This window comes from Zootoca vivipara, chromosome 2, assembly GCF_963506605.1.
Source record: "Zootoca vivipara chromosome 2, rZooViv1.1, whole genome shotgun sequence".
NCBI classification, from domain to species: Eukaryota; Metazoa; Chordata; class Lepidosauria; order Squamata; family Lacertidae; genus Zootoca; species Zootoca vivipara.
The window spans coordinates 8117286-8134423 of record NC_083277.1 but is presented as its reverse complement, the minus strand read 5'-3'; the positions used below and the strand labels follow the sequence as shown (position 1 = coordinate 8134423).

The 17138-nt window shown below is 46.0% G+C and overlaps 1 protein-coding gene across 1 annotated transcript; it reads right to left on the bottom strand.

Moving 5' to 3' along the window:
• Positions 1-1093: 1093 nt before the first annotated feature.
• On the bottom strand, positions 1094-13384 carry LOC118080227 (zinc finger protein RFP). Its single transcript, XM_060270767.1, has 7 exons — positions 12854-13384; positions 12284-12379; positions 10478-10708; positions 9300-9322; positions 7394-7512; positions 5891-5923; positions 1094-3291 (listed from the first exon to the last, which is right to left on the bottom strand). Exons 1-7 carry the CDS (start codon positions 13316-13318, stop codon positions 2774-2776), a joined length of 1485 nt encoding a protein of 494 aa, XP_060126750.1. The 5' UTR covers positions 13319-13384; the 3' UTR covers positions 1094-2773.
• Positions 13385-17138: the final 3754 nt, after the last annotated feature.

The window sequence follows — 17138 nt, the reverse complement described above, 5'->3', positions numbered from 1 at the left end:
ACCCTTTTTCCGCGTTACACCTCCAGCATTCAGAAGATTTGTTCTTATACATCCTGGCTAACTTTTTCGGGGTTTGATACCACCTGTACATCATTTTAAAGATGTTTTCTCTTAGGTTGTAAAAGGTAGTAAATTTTATCTCCACCTCCCACAGTCTTTCCCACTGTTCCATCATAATGTTATAGCCAAAGTCTTGGGCCCATTTCACCATCACTGATTTTACTTGTTCCTCATTTAGTTCCCGTTCCAACAACAGGTCATAGATGCGTGAAATATATTTCCCATCGCTCTAGAATCATAGAGTTGGAAGAGACCACAAGGGCCATCCAGTCCAACCCCCTGCCGAGCAGGAAACACCATCAAAGCATTCTTGACATATGGCTGTCAAGCCTCTGCTTAAAGACCTCCAAAGAAGGAGACTCCACCACACTCCTTGGTAGCAAATTCCACTGCCGAACAGCTCTTACTGTCAGGAAGTTCTTCCTAATGTTTAGGTGGAATCTTCTTTCTTGTAGTTTGAATCCATTGCTCTGTGCTCGCTTCTCTGGAGCAGCAGAAAACAACCTCTCTCCCTCCTCTATATGATATCCTTTTATATATTTGAACATGGCTATCATATCACCCCTTAACCTTCTATTCTCTAGGCGAAACATACCCAGCTCCCTAAGCCGTTCCTCATAAGGCATCGTTTCTAGGCCTTTGACCATTTTGGTTGCCCTCCTCTGGACACGTTCCAGCTTGTCAGTATCCTTCTTGAACTGTGGTGCCCAGAACTGGACACAGTACTCCAGGTGAGGTCTGACCAGAGCAGAATACAGTGGTACTGTGACTTCCCTTGATCTAGATGCTATACTCCTATTGATGCAGCCCAGAATTGCATTGGCTTTTTTAGCTGCTGCATCACACTGTTGACTCATGTCAAGTTTGTGGTCTACCAAGACTCCTAGATCCTTTTCACATGTACTGCTCTCAAGCCAGCTGTCACCCATCCTGTATTTGTGCTTTTCATTTTTTTTGCCCAAGTGTAGTACTTTACATTTATCCTTGTTAAAATTCATCTTGTTTGATTTGGCCCAGTTGTCTAATTCTTTAAGGTCATTTTGAAGTGTGATCCTGTCCTCTGGGGTATTAGCCACCCCTCCCAATTTGGTGTCGTCTGCAAACTTGCTCAGGATGCCCTCAAGAATGCGCCCCGTGTGTGGGGAGAGCTTCCAGCGAGAATCCGCCCTAGCTGAACACTAGAGGAGGCACATGGGAGAGGGAGCATACAAGTTTCCCGAGTGCACAGAGGTTCAGTTGCATTGGAAGATGCACACTAAGCAGAAAACGCACAAGTGCTTCCACTGTGGGAAAAGCTTTTCCTAGAGAGTCAACCTCACAGAGCTGTTTTGGATAAAAAGTGGCGCAAGAGAGGAACAAGCAATTTCAACAGCACTAGGTACCCATGTTGCTAGCACCTGCTCACAACACCTTGCCATTATTTAAGCTGTGTTTCCAATAGTCATAGCAGTTTGATTCTCTGCTCCACCCATCACTACGGTTTGAAAAGTTGCTGGCTGCAGCAATGCTTGATTTAGTGTGAATGTGCTTCTCAAACCACTTTCTTTGAACACAGGCATCTGCATCTGTTTGTGAGGAAATAAGAATGCAGTTTCACAGATGAAAAACAAGCTAAAATAGGTGACATAAAAGGAAAGGGGAATGGGGAGGGAGGAGGAAGCTCAGGTTCTAGTTCTTAAAAGTTATAACGACCTGTTGGGGTAGAAACAGTGCAGGGGGCTTGACTGAGTGACTGTTACTAGGAGACAGTTGCGGATGAGGCAGCTCTGAGCCACAGTGATAGAATAACCCTTATTGGTTTCTCTCTCTCTGCTCTGCAGCCTCAAGGAATATTGGCATTTGCTCAGTTCTATGTATGCCTGTTTCCAGCAAAGCCTACTTTTAAAAAGGTTCAATATAAGCCCTGATGTTTCATCCATTGTGACATTTAACGTCACACTGTGTTGTGTGCCTTCAAACAGCATTCTTGAACATGTCCATCCTGTAAATAAGGAACATTAATGCATAAACTCGAAACATACCGTATATAACTGGGCAGAAGCCCCACTCAATGCAATAAGGTTTATTTCTGTCAAAGTGTGGAGATGGTGGGGCTGTATTTGCAGAGGGCATTTGAAGCTGACATCCTGTTCAATTTCCTTTTTTATTTTCTTCCCGTCTAAGGTCTCCAGAGCAAGGAACTGTCCTTCCTGACGTGGATGAAGGGGTTCATTTTTTAGTCACCTACTAATCCAATGATGCATGAATTTTTCAGCTGTATAAGGTCATGTGGGGAGAGGAAGGTTTCCTAGAACTGCAGAATTGAGGGTCATCTAGTCCCACCCCCTGCAGTGCAGGAAACTTTTGCCCAACATGGGGCTCAGACCCACAACCCTGGGGTTAAGAGTCTCGCCCTCTGCCAAATCAGACATCTCAAAAGGAAAACAAGATTCAAGGTAAGGGAGCCCGTTTGAGGAAAAGATTATTTATTGGGACTGTTAAACGTGTGACTGTCTCTTTAAGAAGCTGTAGAGGGAATTATTGGGAAAGGAAGGAAAATGCAAAGCAACAGCAACCCATTGTTTATTTCTGCTGATTTTGACTGGAATGAATCCTCTCAAAGGTCCCCTTGAAAAACTGCCCAACGTTCTCTTGGTGGGTAAATGTTTTTTATACAAGTCACTCTGGTCTGGAGAGAAACTCCTGCTGGGCCTGAGAGGCGGATTTAGTCTCCTCAGGAGATTCTGAGGTGGGCTTTCTTTTCCCACAGAGTAAAAAAAGGGAGGAGGATCTCTCCAGAGAATGAGGCTCCTGAGAACGTGTAGAGTTCGGCTCCTGAGTCAACGTCACAAAAAGACACACGTCCCCCTTCATAGCCCAGAGTCACCCGGATTCTCCTGGGCTTCTTATTCAGGGACAGAGGAGAGAAATCAGAGGAGGTGAAGGCCAAGTACTTGCCTCCAGACTTCCCCACAGCCCAGATCCCCTCCTCAGGCCTTAAGGGGAAGATGCCCTTCCTCCTCACAGACTTCCTGGCGACCCCCACAGCCCACATTTCCCCACTTCCCACTTTGACTTCCCAGAAATGTCTGCCTGCTGTGAATCCCTCATGTCCCAACACAGAAGGCTGCTCATTGAATCTCTCAGAATTGTCAGGCAGGTCTTGAGGTTTGTGTCCCCCTCTCACGCTTTTCCGATCCTCGGACAGGATGAGGCAGGGATGGGCTGTGCCTGGATCCAGAGTGATATTTGCTGTTGGGGAGAAGATGAGGGAAAGAGAAGATTAGGCAGAATCAGCAGAGAGAGAAAGAGACAGACATCCTGATCCAAAAAAACACACACGAAAACCCCAGATTCTCTTTCATATGAATGGGATTTCTTTGCATCGCCTGCAAGACTGAGACTCCTTGCAGACTTTCATCAGAATAAATACCTTCCTTGTTTGTTTTTAAATCAGTTTTCTTCACTTTCTTATATTTGATGTGTATTGTGCCTGCCCTCCTTTGGAGACCTCTGGTTGGGATGGGGGATGAGGACCCCCCTGTTGCAATAATAATAATAATAATCATCATCATCATCATCATCATCATCACATTTGCCTACTGCCCTTCATCTAAAATGGTCAAAGGCCTGGAAACAATGCCTTATGGGGAACGGCTTAAGGAGCTGGGTATGTTTAGCCTGTAGAAGAGAAGGTTAAGGGGTGATATGATAGCCATGTTCAAATATATAAAAGGATGCCATATAGAGGAGGGATAAAGGTTGCTTTCTGATGCTCCAGAGAAGCGGACACGGAGCAATGGATTCAAACTACAAGAAAGAAGATTCCACCTAAACATTAGGAAGAACTTCCTGACAGTAAGAGCTGTTCGGCAGTGGAATTTGCTACCAAGGAGTGTGGTGGAATCTCCTTCTTTGGAGGTCTTTAAGCAGAGGCTTGACAGGCATGTGTCAAGAATGCTTTGATGGTGTTTCCTGCTTGGCAGGGGGTTGCACTGGATGGCCCTCGTGGTCTCTTCCAACTCTATGATTCTATAGGTCTGAGGATGGTTCACAGCATAAAAATACAACACAAAAACACATTTAGGCGTCCTGTCACTTTCGTGGGGGTCACATTCTGGGCCCACAAGTGAAAATCACACTAAGTGGGGAGTCTGTTTATTCTTGCTCTCCGGCTCTCTCACCCACTTGGTCTCTCCTTGCCTTCCTCCCTCCCATCTTAGAAGTTTAGGGCTTGCCGCCAGGGAAGAGGAGGCGGGTGGCAAGGCAGTTTTACAAAGGACTGCTTATTCCATGCTTCTCTTTTGGATTGAATATATAGCATAAGACGGGTTCCCTGGGGGAAAGAGGGAATAACTCAAAAGGTTACCAGTTAGGGGCTAAGACAGTCACGATAGGCAAGTGTAGAGTTGCTGTATTTTGAAGAGCAAAAAAGAGGACACATTTGCCAACTTCTACTTTCAACTATGGATTGCTATGACGACACTCATTTTAAATACCCCTACTCTGTGTAGGCTATAAAAGCTGTGATATATTGCTAGTAGTGAAGGAAGAGGTGACCCATTTCTGATTCTGCAGTTTACCCAAACTAGGTCCCACATTCTTTCCTTCTTTCTCTCTTGAAGAGCCCTCAGCCCAAAAGCATAACACAAATTAAAGACAGGATGCTTGGCCTTATCAGGTTGCAAGGAAGCTAGATGGATGGCCTTGCCAGTCGCAAAGGGAGACAGAATGGCTGGTCTTATCAGGGCTGATGCATTAGCCTTTGACGCACAGGCCTTGCGAGACAGGAATTCTAACCCTGCACAAGGATGGTACCAGGGTCGAACTTAGGTCGAGGAGAGCTTTACATTGACAATGTGTATATGATAAGGTGCAGGACAGGAATCTTTAAGATATACTCAAAATGTAACCTTTTACAAAGGACTGCTTATTCCATGCTTCTCTTTTGGATTGAATATATAGCATAAGACTAGTTCCCTGGGGGAAGGGGGGGGAATAACTCAAAAGGTTACCAGTTAGGGGCTGAGACAGTCATGATAGGCAAGTGTAGAGTTGCTGTATTTTGAAGAGCAAAAAAGAGGACACATTTGCCAACTTCTACTTTTAACTACGGATTGCTATGACGACACTCATTTTAAATACCGCTACTCTATGTAGGCTATAAAAGCTGTGATATATTGCTAGTAGCAGTGTTCTTAACTTTCACCCAAAAAAGAATAAAAAGAATACGTATTGCTCCCTCGCTTGCCACATGAAAGTATTTGGGCTCATGTTCACTCTTTGTGAACATAAGTGTGCACAGAACAATTTATTAAACTGTTTAACATCTGCATATGGACTCTCCTTAAGGGCAGGGGGTGTTAATTCTTGCCCTCCCAGACTCCTTCTCTAAGATCTTGTAGCTGAGCCAGTGTCCTTTTAGTTCAGCCACAAGAGAAGGGATTTACACAGTATGTAGATGCTGCTCTGTTGTGATTCTCTGCTGCAGATTAGCTTAGCCAGGTGCCTCTAGATCTGAGTCTAATGTTCTGTGCTTTCCCCCACAATCAAACAGTATATAAATTTTAAGAAAGCAAAATCTATAAAATTGAGGGGAAAACCAGGATAAAGATCTATAGGCAGGAATGGAACTCAGACTGGTGTGCAGGTTCTTCACAGGGACGAGCTCTGCCCCAAATCCAATCCTTCAAACTCCCTCCCAGTTCATTCATGGGACAGACAAAGAACCCAAACACCCAGAGTTATGCCATTGATGGGGGTCCCAAAGTCTGCAGAACAGACGGTTCAACACCCATGAAATATCAGTCCCCATCCCTCCGGTGAAATTGTTCCTCCCCTGGAAATTTACCTTTCTGAATCAGTTTTCTGTATAACAGAGCATCTGAGGAAGCAAAAAGATATAAAGTGTAAGGGCAACACTCTTCCACCTGAAATAAATCTCCATACAAAAGTAACATTTCATAACATAGCATCCTTAAATTCAAGTACCTGTATGGTCAAACCTCAGTTTTCGATCGTCTCCGTTTCTGTACGTTTCGGCTCCCGAACATCAAAAACCTGGAAGTGAGTTGTTGCAAGAGCCACACCTCAGAAATTGACCGTTTTGGAAGTTGGACATCCTTCTGGAGCGGATTACGTTCGACTTCTGAGGTTTGACTGCACAATGATTAAATAGTAAAGTGGAACCTCAGAAGCCGACCACCTTTGAACTCAAACGTTTTGGCTCCCGACTACAGAAAACCAGGAGTGATTGCTTTTCGGAAGCCAAACATCTTGCACGGCTTCTGCAGCTTCTGATTGGCTGCAGGAAGTTTCTTCAGCCAATCAGAAGCCAAGCCTTGTTTCTCAAACCATTTGGGGAGTCAAACCAATTCCTAGAATGGATTAAATACAAGAACCGAGGTACGACTGTAGAAAAAATAATTAAAAACAAGAAAATCATAGGAAGAATCTATGAAAATAACTAAAGCTTTAAAACTCAGCAATCATAAATCAAGCTTACAAATAGCAGAATTAATTTTTTTAGCATGAATCCTGAAGATCTCTGATCTTTGTCACAGAAATTGGGCTCTACATTCTTGGACTGGAGGGGAGGCAGAGCAGTAGGAATCCTGTAAAAGGACATAGAGGGGAGATGGAGGCAGCCATAACATCTTCCCCAAGCAAAATAGTGGGGTAAATTATTAAAACCAAAATTGATTGTGAAACATAAGGAGAAGCAAAGGTTGACGAGGAAGGATTGGCAGAGCTCTCACACAAAAGCAAGTCCTTCCTCACGGACCTTCTACAGATTTTTGAGGTTGTTAACGAGCATAATCATGCCCTTTGGGGCTCATGTGCTCTTGCATCCACTCTCAATGTGGGAAATTTCAGGAGATTTTGACACATGAAGCACTAGATATGGCAGCTGCAGGGGGACGTCTGAGGAGGAGACGCCTCAGGCCTTGGCTCCACCATTGAGAAACAAGCCTGAGCAGGAGGCAGAGGGGGAATTGGGGGCTTCTTAATGCCCTTTGGCTCCATTCAGAGCAGGACAACCTCCAAAAGGACAACCCCAGATTGTGTAGACTGGTATCCAAAAGGAAAAGGAGGTTCCGTAGAATTGTAAACAGAAGCACATGGGAGGAAAAATATCCTGACGTTGCTCTACACTCTGGTTCAGGCTTCCTTTACAGGATCCAGCGTCACAATATACATGGGCCATTCTAGGGGACAGGAAATTAAGGCTGGAGCACCAAGAAGGAAGGTATCCTGGGATTACTCAATTCCATGCAATAAGAGCCAGGCATGTTCAGTTCTGAAGGAAGAATAGAATTCTCAGTGTGAAATCCTGGCAGCCATTTTTCATTACCCTTCAATTGTTTCATTGCATCCTCCAAAAGGTGATTTAGTTCACAGGATTCCAAGATCCAGTTCCTCAGTTCTGGAGGGAAAGGCAGTGGCTTCTCTGGACTCTCTCTTTTCTCATACCTAGCGAAAAGAAAAACAATGTCAGCCCATTCAAATCCACAATTTCTGTTAAAGGAAAAGAAAGGAATTGAGAGGAGGAAGCCGGCTGTGGAAAGCCTAGAGGGACAGGCAGGCACTGAAGTGGGGAGTTTCTTCCTCACTACGGACTCCTCAGCCAGACCCCCAAGGGCCAAAACGGCAACCCCAGGCCTCTGAGTCTCCCCACTGATGTCTATTCAAAGAAGAAGTAGAATCATATGGTGTCTGAGGGCGAGGACAGCACAGCACACATTGCCTTTCTCTAGATCAGTGGTTCCCAACAGGTGGTCCGCGGACCCCCAGGGGTCCGCGAGCTATGCCAGAGGGGTCCGCAAGATGCTATTAGAATAAAAAAATATATTAAATATATTTCGTATGATAACAGATTTTTTGTTTTGGCCGCTTCCTGCATGAGCAGAGTCTAGCGCAAAACTAGAATTAGATAGGGGCAGTAGTTCTGCTGTATGCCGTTAGGTGGCGCTTTACAAACACTACTGTTTTGCATAGAGGCAGCGCGCACATTCTACTAACGCTCACCTCCCCAAGATGCTTTGCGCGCGTCGGCTTCATTTGTGCGCTACTGCGCAGGTACCCTGTCTTCTCCATTCCCCTCCCTCCTCCCTGGCGCGCACTGCCTCTTTGCAAAACAGTAGTGTTTGTAAACAAAGCGTTGTTTATCGCAGAAGCTACAGTTCGCGTAGTTAAAAATGGACCGTTGGTTAAAAAGTGGTTCGTTAAAATGACAAAGGCCTACAGATGAAGAGGAAGAACTGTAAAAAACGTATAAATATAAAATATAAAAAGACTCTTAATTTGGCTCTCACTTTTTAATTTTAGGATTAGGAATTAATGGGGGTCCTTGTCACAATAGCGGCTCGATGAGGGGTCCTCGAGAAAATTTTGTTGGGAACCCCTGCTATAGATGCTTCCAGAGAAGTTGTGAGGAAGAAACAGAGGATCACTTCTGTTGGCAAACGTGAAATGTACCCTAAAACCTCTACTCTGAACCTGAGTGACACCTTAAATACTCCAGGCGGAATATGGTCAGAAACAGCCAATTCCCGCTCCCTCGTGAGAAGCCGCTGCCTCCCAAGGGGGCTCTATGGGGCAGGTGTTTGCTTGGGACAGGGTGGGACGGCCAGAAGAGTGTTTGCTGTAGAGTGACTGAAGTGGTCAGTCTAGAAAGAAACAACTAAGGCAATAATTGCTCCGAAGAAAGTAACTTTGCCTTGTTGTGCGTGCCAGTAAAACAGCCTTCTCACAACAACACTTGAGTAAACTCAAAATATTTGTTTCTGAACCTTAGGGATCCCTTGCTTTGATATATAAGATAACCTTAGCTCTAGAATCAGATGTTTGCAGAAGATGAGACAGATCTTCCACAAGTGCACAACCAAATCAAATGATACATCAAAAGGACATTCAATACAAAACAAATTATACACATTGCAAAAGTAAAACCAAGCCTCACAAAGGAAATGGCGCTAATTCATTGGGGAGAATTGGGAGGCTACAAATTCCAAAGAGGGGGTCCTTCTTTTACCTGTGAGATGCTGCAGAGTGTGAGTCCTACAGAGTCCTGCAGCATCTCACTGGAACAACAGGATCCCCGCTTTGGAATTTGTAGCCTCCCAATTCTCCCCATTGAATTAGTGCTATTTCCTTTGTGAGGTTTGGTTTTACTGCAGCCCCCTGCAAGGCCATGTTTGAGGTTCTTGCATTCCGGCCTCATGGAGAGATGCTAATGCGAATGAGCCAGATCCACTTACCTCTGAAAGGTGCTTCTCATATCCTAGAGGGGAAAAGAGAAGGGAATTCACTGCACACCACAGGCCACACTAAGAAGACCCTCTCAGACCCTGGAGTGGAGGAACAGCCTGGCCCTTAGATGGCAGTCTGCCTGGCACATGCCAAGGTTTTGGGTAGGGATGGTGGAATCAGCCAGTTTTGGTTTCTCACAGCTTTTATTTTTCCAAGCTGAAATTATCAATTTTTCCAATATCAAGTTCTCCACATTTCCACATCAGTTTGCAATTTTTGTTTAAAATCCTTATGAAAATTCACCAACGTTTAAAGGAATCTCACATTTTTGGATTCAACAGAAGATTCCAACCCATCTCATGTCTTAGATTATAATTTATTACTTTTAATCCAGGTTGCAATTCAGAAGTAAGTAAGCCTACAGGATAATCCTACCAGGGCACTGTCCCAAATTGCCTTCCATAGAAGTCCCCAAATTTCAAATCCAAAGGGGTAATAAAACAGCTCAGTGTTTCTTTGGGCTCATCCACACTTCTGCTTTTCCTGTGCCCAGAAAACACAGGTCCAAGGGTTTTGCTTTGCCCTGCCGCTTTTGCTCAGGAAAAACCTGCTCCTTAGTGCAACATCAAAGCAAATGTCAATCTGGAGAAAACCTGGCTGATGTTTACTCTCATTCAGCAGTAAACAGCGGGTTTTCCTGGAGGAAAGGGGTGGGACAAGCAGCAGTCTGGATCAGTCCCTCTGTCTTCCTCTTTGGTCACTGAGCACCATTTTGGGCTGATCTGTATCCATGGGGAAGGGGATCAACCCAGAAGTCGTGGAGGGAACAGGAAGAGAAGCTTGGTCAAGAGACTGACTCATGTCAGAAGGAGGCCTGCGTGCATCCTTGGCGAAGCCCAGCAAAGGGCAGGAAGGCAGCATTGCCCAGGGGGGAGGCATTCAGCGACAAATCATCAGCAAAGAGCAGAAAATCACCTCCAGTTCCATCAAGACCACTGAAAAATCTCTAGTCTGCATTCAGGTGAGTTAAGCATCCTAGGTCTCTTGGGTCTTCCTGTCCATTACAAACCTGACTAGAGGCTCCATCAACTGAGCCCCTGAACTCCTTGTATACATGAAAGGGGCACAGAAAGAATTGGAGGCAGCATTTTCCTGGAGGCTTGGGCTGTTCCTGCCACCGTCTTACCTGCAGGAGTTCACTCGCTGGCTGCTGACACTTTTCCTCCATCTCCTGGATGATCCTCTCAAGAAAGGAGAGATTGCTGGAGAGTTTGGCCAGCTGCTCATTCCTTCTCCCTGCAATCTCCTTCTCCACCTCTTCCACATGATTCAGCAGACGTTTTTCTTGTTCTTCCAGGAACCGGCGCAGTTCTTTGAAATTCTCCACAGTCCTCAGCCTCTGCATTTCTGTTAATTTCTACAAGAAAAGAGGAGGTCTGAGTGTGGAAGATGGTCAGCCTTCAAAACATCAGGAAGAGAATGATGAGAATGCTTTCTATTTCGCAGAGAGCTACAGCCAAAAGCAAGGAGCTCTTTTTCTAGCCACGGATGTTCCCTGCATGTGTTGGAGCATGGTGTCAGGGGACTTCAGTATAGGGAGCCTCCACCCCTCCTCCTGACAAGCACATCGCCTAGCGAGAGCAGCAGCAGCAGCAGGTCGGGAGAGGAGATTGAGGTCACTGGTGCTGCGGTGGAGGAAGGGCTCAGTGACGCTAGAGAGCCCCTGCCCCAGCCTGACCAGCAAGGGGATGAAGGAAGACAGCCCCTTCCGGCGCCCAAATTGAGTAAGGCACCCAAACGTAGGGTATGGGGTTGCCGTTTTGGGGTGCCCAAGCTCTTATGCTGGGCGTGAAACAGGCGGAGTCCATTGCCAGATTCTGGGAGCGACTAGACCAGGCATCCCCAAACTGCGGCCCTGCAGATGTTTTGGCCTACAACTCCCATGATCCCTAGCTAAGAGGACCAGTAGTCAGGGATTATGGGAATTGTAGTCCAAAACATCTGGAGGGCCAAAGTTTGGGGATGCCTGGACTAGACAGTCATGTTTTCAGCTTTCTCTGCACTGTAAATACTATGCACAATAAAACTGTTAAAGACAGCACGGACTCGGGCGCTTTTACTCGAGAGTAGCCGCAAAAACATCCTGACACATGGCATAACCAGAGTTCTAAGTTGTTCAGAGAACATCCATGGGCATAAAACTCCCCTCTGTTTAGGCTGGGGCCATTTAGGTGTAGGAAGGCAGCAGAAAAAGAGGAGGAGGACATAGTGCAGAGTTCATCCCCATAGCAACCCTGTTTTATTTAAAGCAGGCATCCCCGAACTCGGCCCTCCAGATGTTTTGGGACCACAGTTCCCATCATCCCAGACCACTGGTCCTGTTAGCTAGGGATGATGGGAGTTGTAGTCCCAAAACATCTGAAGGGCTGAGTTTGGGGGTGCCTGATTTAAAGGTTCAAAATGGCCAGAGCTTCCTAAAAATGAAGGAGAGCACACATTTAGAAACACAATTCTTTAGTAATATTTATGGTAAAGTCGGATTTGGACTGATTTGCTTCCACCCTCTCAGCTCACTAGTCCTCAGGCTTCTCCTTGACTGCTATTCACATAATGAACGACAAGGGGAAATAAACTCAATTTAGCTTCATTCAAAGGTGAACTTACCTAATTTGCTATTGCTGAAAAAATATGGAGACCAAAACAGAGCAATCCTTTGAAATTCACACCTCTGATAATTTCCAGGTTGACCCAGCCAGGTAATATTCACAAAAAATGTATTTCTGAGGTTAAAGTACAGATAAAAATATTTATACAAGGAGGTAGCTACCCAAACATACGATTCATTTTCAGAATCATAAATTAATAAACAGACTGATATGGAAAAATGAGAAATGGGGAGAAGTTGAAATGGGTAGATTTCCCCATCACTTTCCAGTCCCTACTCGATTCTTCAAGTGCTTGTTCCCTCCCTAATAATAAGAGTGGTGCTTACAAGAAGATCTTTGCTTTTCTTGACCAGATCTTCTTGATAGGCCAGAATTTCCTCTCTCTCTTTCCTCAGAATATCCAGGCGGTGACAGATCTCTCCCTGAAAAGAAAAGAAAAACTCAGGTTTGATTGAGACAAAGAGAGAAGATGAATATTATACTGGCTTCTTGCACCCAGTGGCCTTGCTGTAATAGCAATGTAATTTACTGGGGGAAATAAAAGTCCAGAGGTTTTCAACCTTTTTGGGTCCATGACTCCCTGAACCAGCTACCTTTTTTCTGTGGGGCTCAGGGACCGAGTTAGTCCCCTCTTGCTTACAGACTTCTACATAGTCTTTGCAGATGCTACTCAGGGATATCAAGGGAGATCCCTTTGTCCCCTTGGCAGAGAGAAAGACTTCAACTCCCTCCTCCCAGCCATCCCAGGAGCCCCCAGGCTTCCCCTGGGCTGCTTTTTACATAATAAACCACCACCAATTCATGCCATGCCTGCTTTGGACCTGAGAATTAAAAAGGAAACCTCCCAAGAAGAATCTACAGTTATTTCTCCACATCAATATCCAGGGATCTCCTACCTTGTATTCCTCGAAAGCCTCCTCCAGAGGAATCACCTTGTGATTTGCATGTTCCTTTGATTTGTCACACAACAGACAGATGGGGGCTTCGTGGACTTTGCAGAAGAGCATCAGGGGTTCCTTGTGCTCCTCGCAGACTCCTCCTTCTCCCTTTCCCTCGGCCTCTTCGCACACTCTCCCTTCCCCCCCTCCTTCTCCCTTTCCCTCTTGAAGGCTGGGATTCTTGGCTATTTCTACCACGTTAGCCAGCTGCCGGTTGGGGATGAGGCCACTTCTTTGCACTGTTTTTCTGCACTGAGGGCAGGAAGCCTCTGCCTCCGATTCCCCCCAGCAATGGGTCAGGCAGGACCGGCAGAAGTTGTGGCCACACTCTGCGATGGTCACTGGATCCTTGAAATAATCCCGGCAGATGCAGCACGTGGCTTCATCACGGAGACGCTGGATGAGATCCCCAGAAGCAGCCATGGCTCCCTCACACGAGTTAAGTTCCGCCTTCCCAGTTTTCACAGTTTCCTTTCCCGGAAGAGCTTCCTTTCCCGGAAATGACTCAGTGATCACGTGATCTTTATCTTTCTTTTTTAAAAAAATGTCCCCAGGTCTTTGCAGTTGCTGAATGTTTTCTCAAGGAGCAGCGAATGCTTTTGTTATTGCTTCCCTTGTTTTTCATTACACACAAACACACACATACCTAGTAAGCTGTCTTATTCATACTGCAACATTTTCATTCGAAGGCTTCCTTGTCATTTTTGAATTGGAGAAAATCTGACTCTGCCCTAAATGGACGGGGGTTCTGATTTAGCAAACGGGACTTGATTCTGTGAAGTGAACTCCTAAAAGTCTGGTTGCTAATTCTAACTTAATTCGTTTTTAGCATGCTGGAAAAGAACTTATGATTGAAACAGATGCTTTCAGCATTGCCAACCTGGTGCCCTCTGTTTGCTTCAGACTACAATTCCCATCCAGTGGTGGAGCATATGGCCGCACTGCCCAGTTATAAATAAATCATCATCATTATCATCCTCCACCTAGTTCAGTGTGGTCAACAATGACTGGCATCAGCTCTCCAGGTTTATAGACAGGAAGCTATTCCTGAGACAGTAGAGCATGAGACTCTTAATCACAGGATCACGGGTTCAAGTCCCACGTTGGGCAAGAGATTCCTGCATTGCAGGGGGTTGGACATAATAATAATAATAATAATAATAATAATAATAATAATAATAATAATAATATATTTGTACCCCTAGATGACCCTTGGGGTCCCTTATGACTCTACAATTCTACAACAAGGACAGTTCAAAATGCTAGTTACAGGTAGGTAGCCGTGTTGGTCTGCACAGTAGCCCCTTGTTGTTTAGTCGTGTCCGACTCTTCGTAGCACCTTAGAGACCAACAAAGTTTGTCATTGGTATGAGCTTTTGTGTGCATGCACAGATATGTTCAAAATGCTGTGGTAGTGGTTTAAGTGTATAGCGCAGCTGGGGCCTCTCACTCCACCTTAAAGAGGGATTTTAGGAAAACACCCCCCCCCCCGCCCAATTCTCCTCACAGGACTATAATTCCCAGGGTGGTTTAACAATTCATCTCTCTTCCCTGGGAATTGTAGCTCTCGGAAGGGAACGGGGTGCCGCCTAACAGCCCTCAGCACTGATAACGAAAAAATACCAGGGGGAATTTTAGCCAATGCAAATTCTCCCAACACTCCACAGACCCACCTAGACCTCCAAGAATCCTTGAGCAGCCAGTAGGCCTGATCTTTATTGAACGATACCATTGCCACAGCATCCCCTCGATGCTGGCCAAGAGAGAGCTCACCCTGAGCGATGGTGTGTCGGAGGTTATACCCCTTCTGCTTTGAGCAGTCCCTTTGCCAGGGTGCCTCCTTGAAACATCAGACATTTGTCACAAGCCAAGATGGCACAAGAAGTAAGGTGACTGCATTTCTTTAAAAATTCTCAGTCCAATTTCATGCGGCCCTCAGCTTCGTTTCATGTTGGTGAGGAGGAGGGGGAGAAGGGGCAAAGACAAAGGAGAAAGGGGGCTTATCTGCCAGCACCCTATTTTGATGCCAACACACTCACTTTTGATTCGGGACCCACCCACCTAAAGTACATTGCTCCCCCACCCTAAAAGGATGTCCACCACTTACCTTCCCTCAGATGTGTAAAACCTTGGACCATCAATAAAGGAGTAGCATAAATTAGGTCTAGGGAACCTTTGGTGCTCAAGATGCTGCTGAACTACAATTCCCATTGGCTGCAGCCAGCATGGCCAATGGCTGATGGGAGATGTAGTTCAGCAAATGCTGGAGGGCCAAATGTTTGTCCTCCCACCGTCTGTGTCAATGATCCTTCTAGACCAGGCATCCCCAAACTTTGGCCCTCCAGATGTTTTGGGCTACAATACCCATCTTCCCCGACCACTGGTCCCGTTAGCTAGTGATCAAGGGAGTTGTAGGCCAAAACATCTGGAGGGCCGCCGTTTGGGGATGCCTGTTCCAGACCTAATTTTGGTGAATGCTGAAGACACACCTTTTTACCCTGGCTTTTGGTGCCTGTATATTTTAAAGACCCGTCTTATTTTCGTAACTTTTTTTGAACTGTTTTTTATATTGCATTTTAATGGGTGTAACCCTCCCTGGGGTCGTGGTGTGAAGGGCAGGTAATAAATTGTTAATAATAATAATAATAATAATAATAATAATAATAATAATTCCCAAAGCCCCTTCAGAAGCTAGCTCCCTACACACCCTCATGACTGTCAAAGGAAGGGAGAGAGAAAAGGGGTGGAAGCAGGAGGGAGGGGGGGAAAGGATGGCCTCTCGCTTTTGGCCTCACCCAACACCAGGCCCTTTTGGGTGGCCCTTGACATGTAAAAGGTTGCCCCCACCCACCCCCTGAAGCACACAACCTAGACAGAAAGCATGAGACAGAAGGTTTGGAGCTCATTTATTTGGAGGGAAGGGTTTGCTGAACGTCCCTCTTGGGCTCGATTTGCCTACAGGTTGCCTCCTTGGTGGTTTTTCCCATTTGCACTATGGGTCAAATGTCAAAGCGCTGAATATCCACCCAAACACCCTTGGCCCAGTTACCACCATCCAAGCAATATTATTCCCTTCCTTACTCCGTAGCTCTTCAAAGCATCTCCTCGCACAAATACTCTTTCAGCCTTCCTCAAAAGTCAGAGCACAACGCTAAGGAATCTGCACTATGGATGAGGAAATCCCGAAGTTCAAACCACATGCTTAGATGTTGCTGAACTACAACTCCCATCATCCCTGGCAATGCTTGCTGGGGCTGATGGTAGTTGTAGTTCAGAAGGATCCAAATGCCCCCCCTCACCTGTGATAAGGGGTATTCTTAAGCTACCCCTGCCTTAGCCAATCTATCTCGTCTTTCCGCTATGGGAATGGTTTCGTGCTGACCCACCTTACCGGGTTGTTGTTAAGGTAGCCTGGTTCACGTGTCATGCCAAGCCAAACCTTGGCTTAGCTCTGCATTTCCCAAACTTGGGTCTCCAGCTGTTTTGGGACTGCATCTCTCATCATCCCTAGCTAGCAGGACCGGTGGTCGGGGATGATGAGAATTGTAGTCCCAAAACAGCTGGAAACTCAAGTTGGGGAAACACTGGATTAGCATGAATGTGTGGCCTCTGGGAGAAGAGATTGTGGTCACTTTCCTCGTCCTGTTTGATTGGCTGCTGCTCCAGACTGGAGGTTTCCAAGCAGAGGTTGGATGGCCATCTGCCATGGATGCTTTAGTTGAGATTCAGGCATTGCAGGGGGCTGGACTAGAGGACCCTCAGGGTCCCTTCCAGCTCTAGGATTGTAAGCCGTAGCTTAGCTTAGCACTCCATCCCAACCTGGGCTTGTGGGTCTAGCTTGTCCAAACTAAAAGCCGTAAACCACAGGCCAAATCATGATTCATCTGAACCATGGCTAGTTCAACCATGACCCCTGGTTTGGGGGACACGCCAAGCCAAGCTTAGCTCAGCACAGCGGCAAATTACTGGGCGAGGAGTGAAGCGTCCCTGGGAGCCTGTGTGGCTTGGCTTCGTGCAACGTGCAAACTAGGGTACTGTACGAGAAGCGCTTTCGACATTTCGAACTCTTAAATCGGTGGGTCAGCAGCCACACGCCCCCCATTCATTTAAAGTGCTACGATAGCAACTTCAAGCAATAATGGCTTCCCCCAAAGAATTCTGGGAGCTGTGCTTCTTTTAAGGATACCGTTGAGTTGTCAGTAGGCCCTTGGTCCCCCTCACAGAGCTACAATTTCCCATGGTT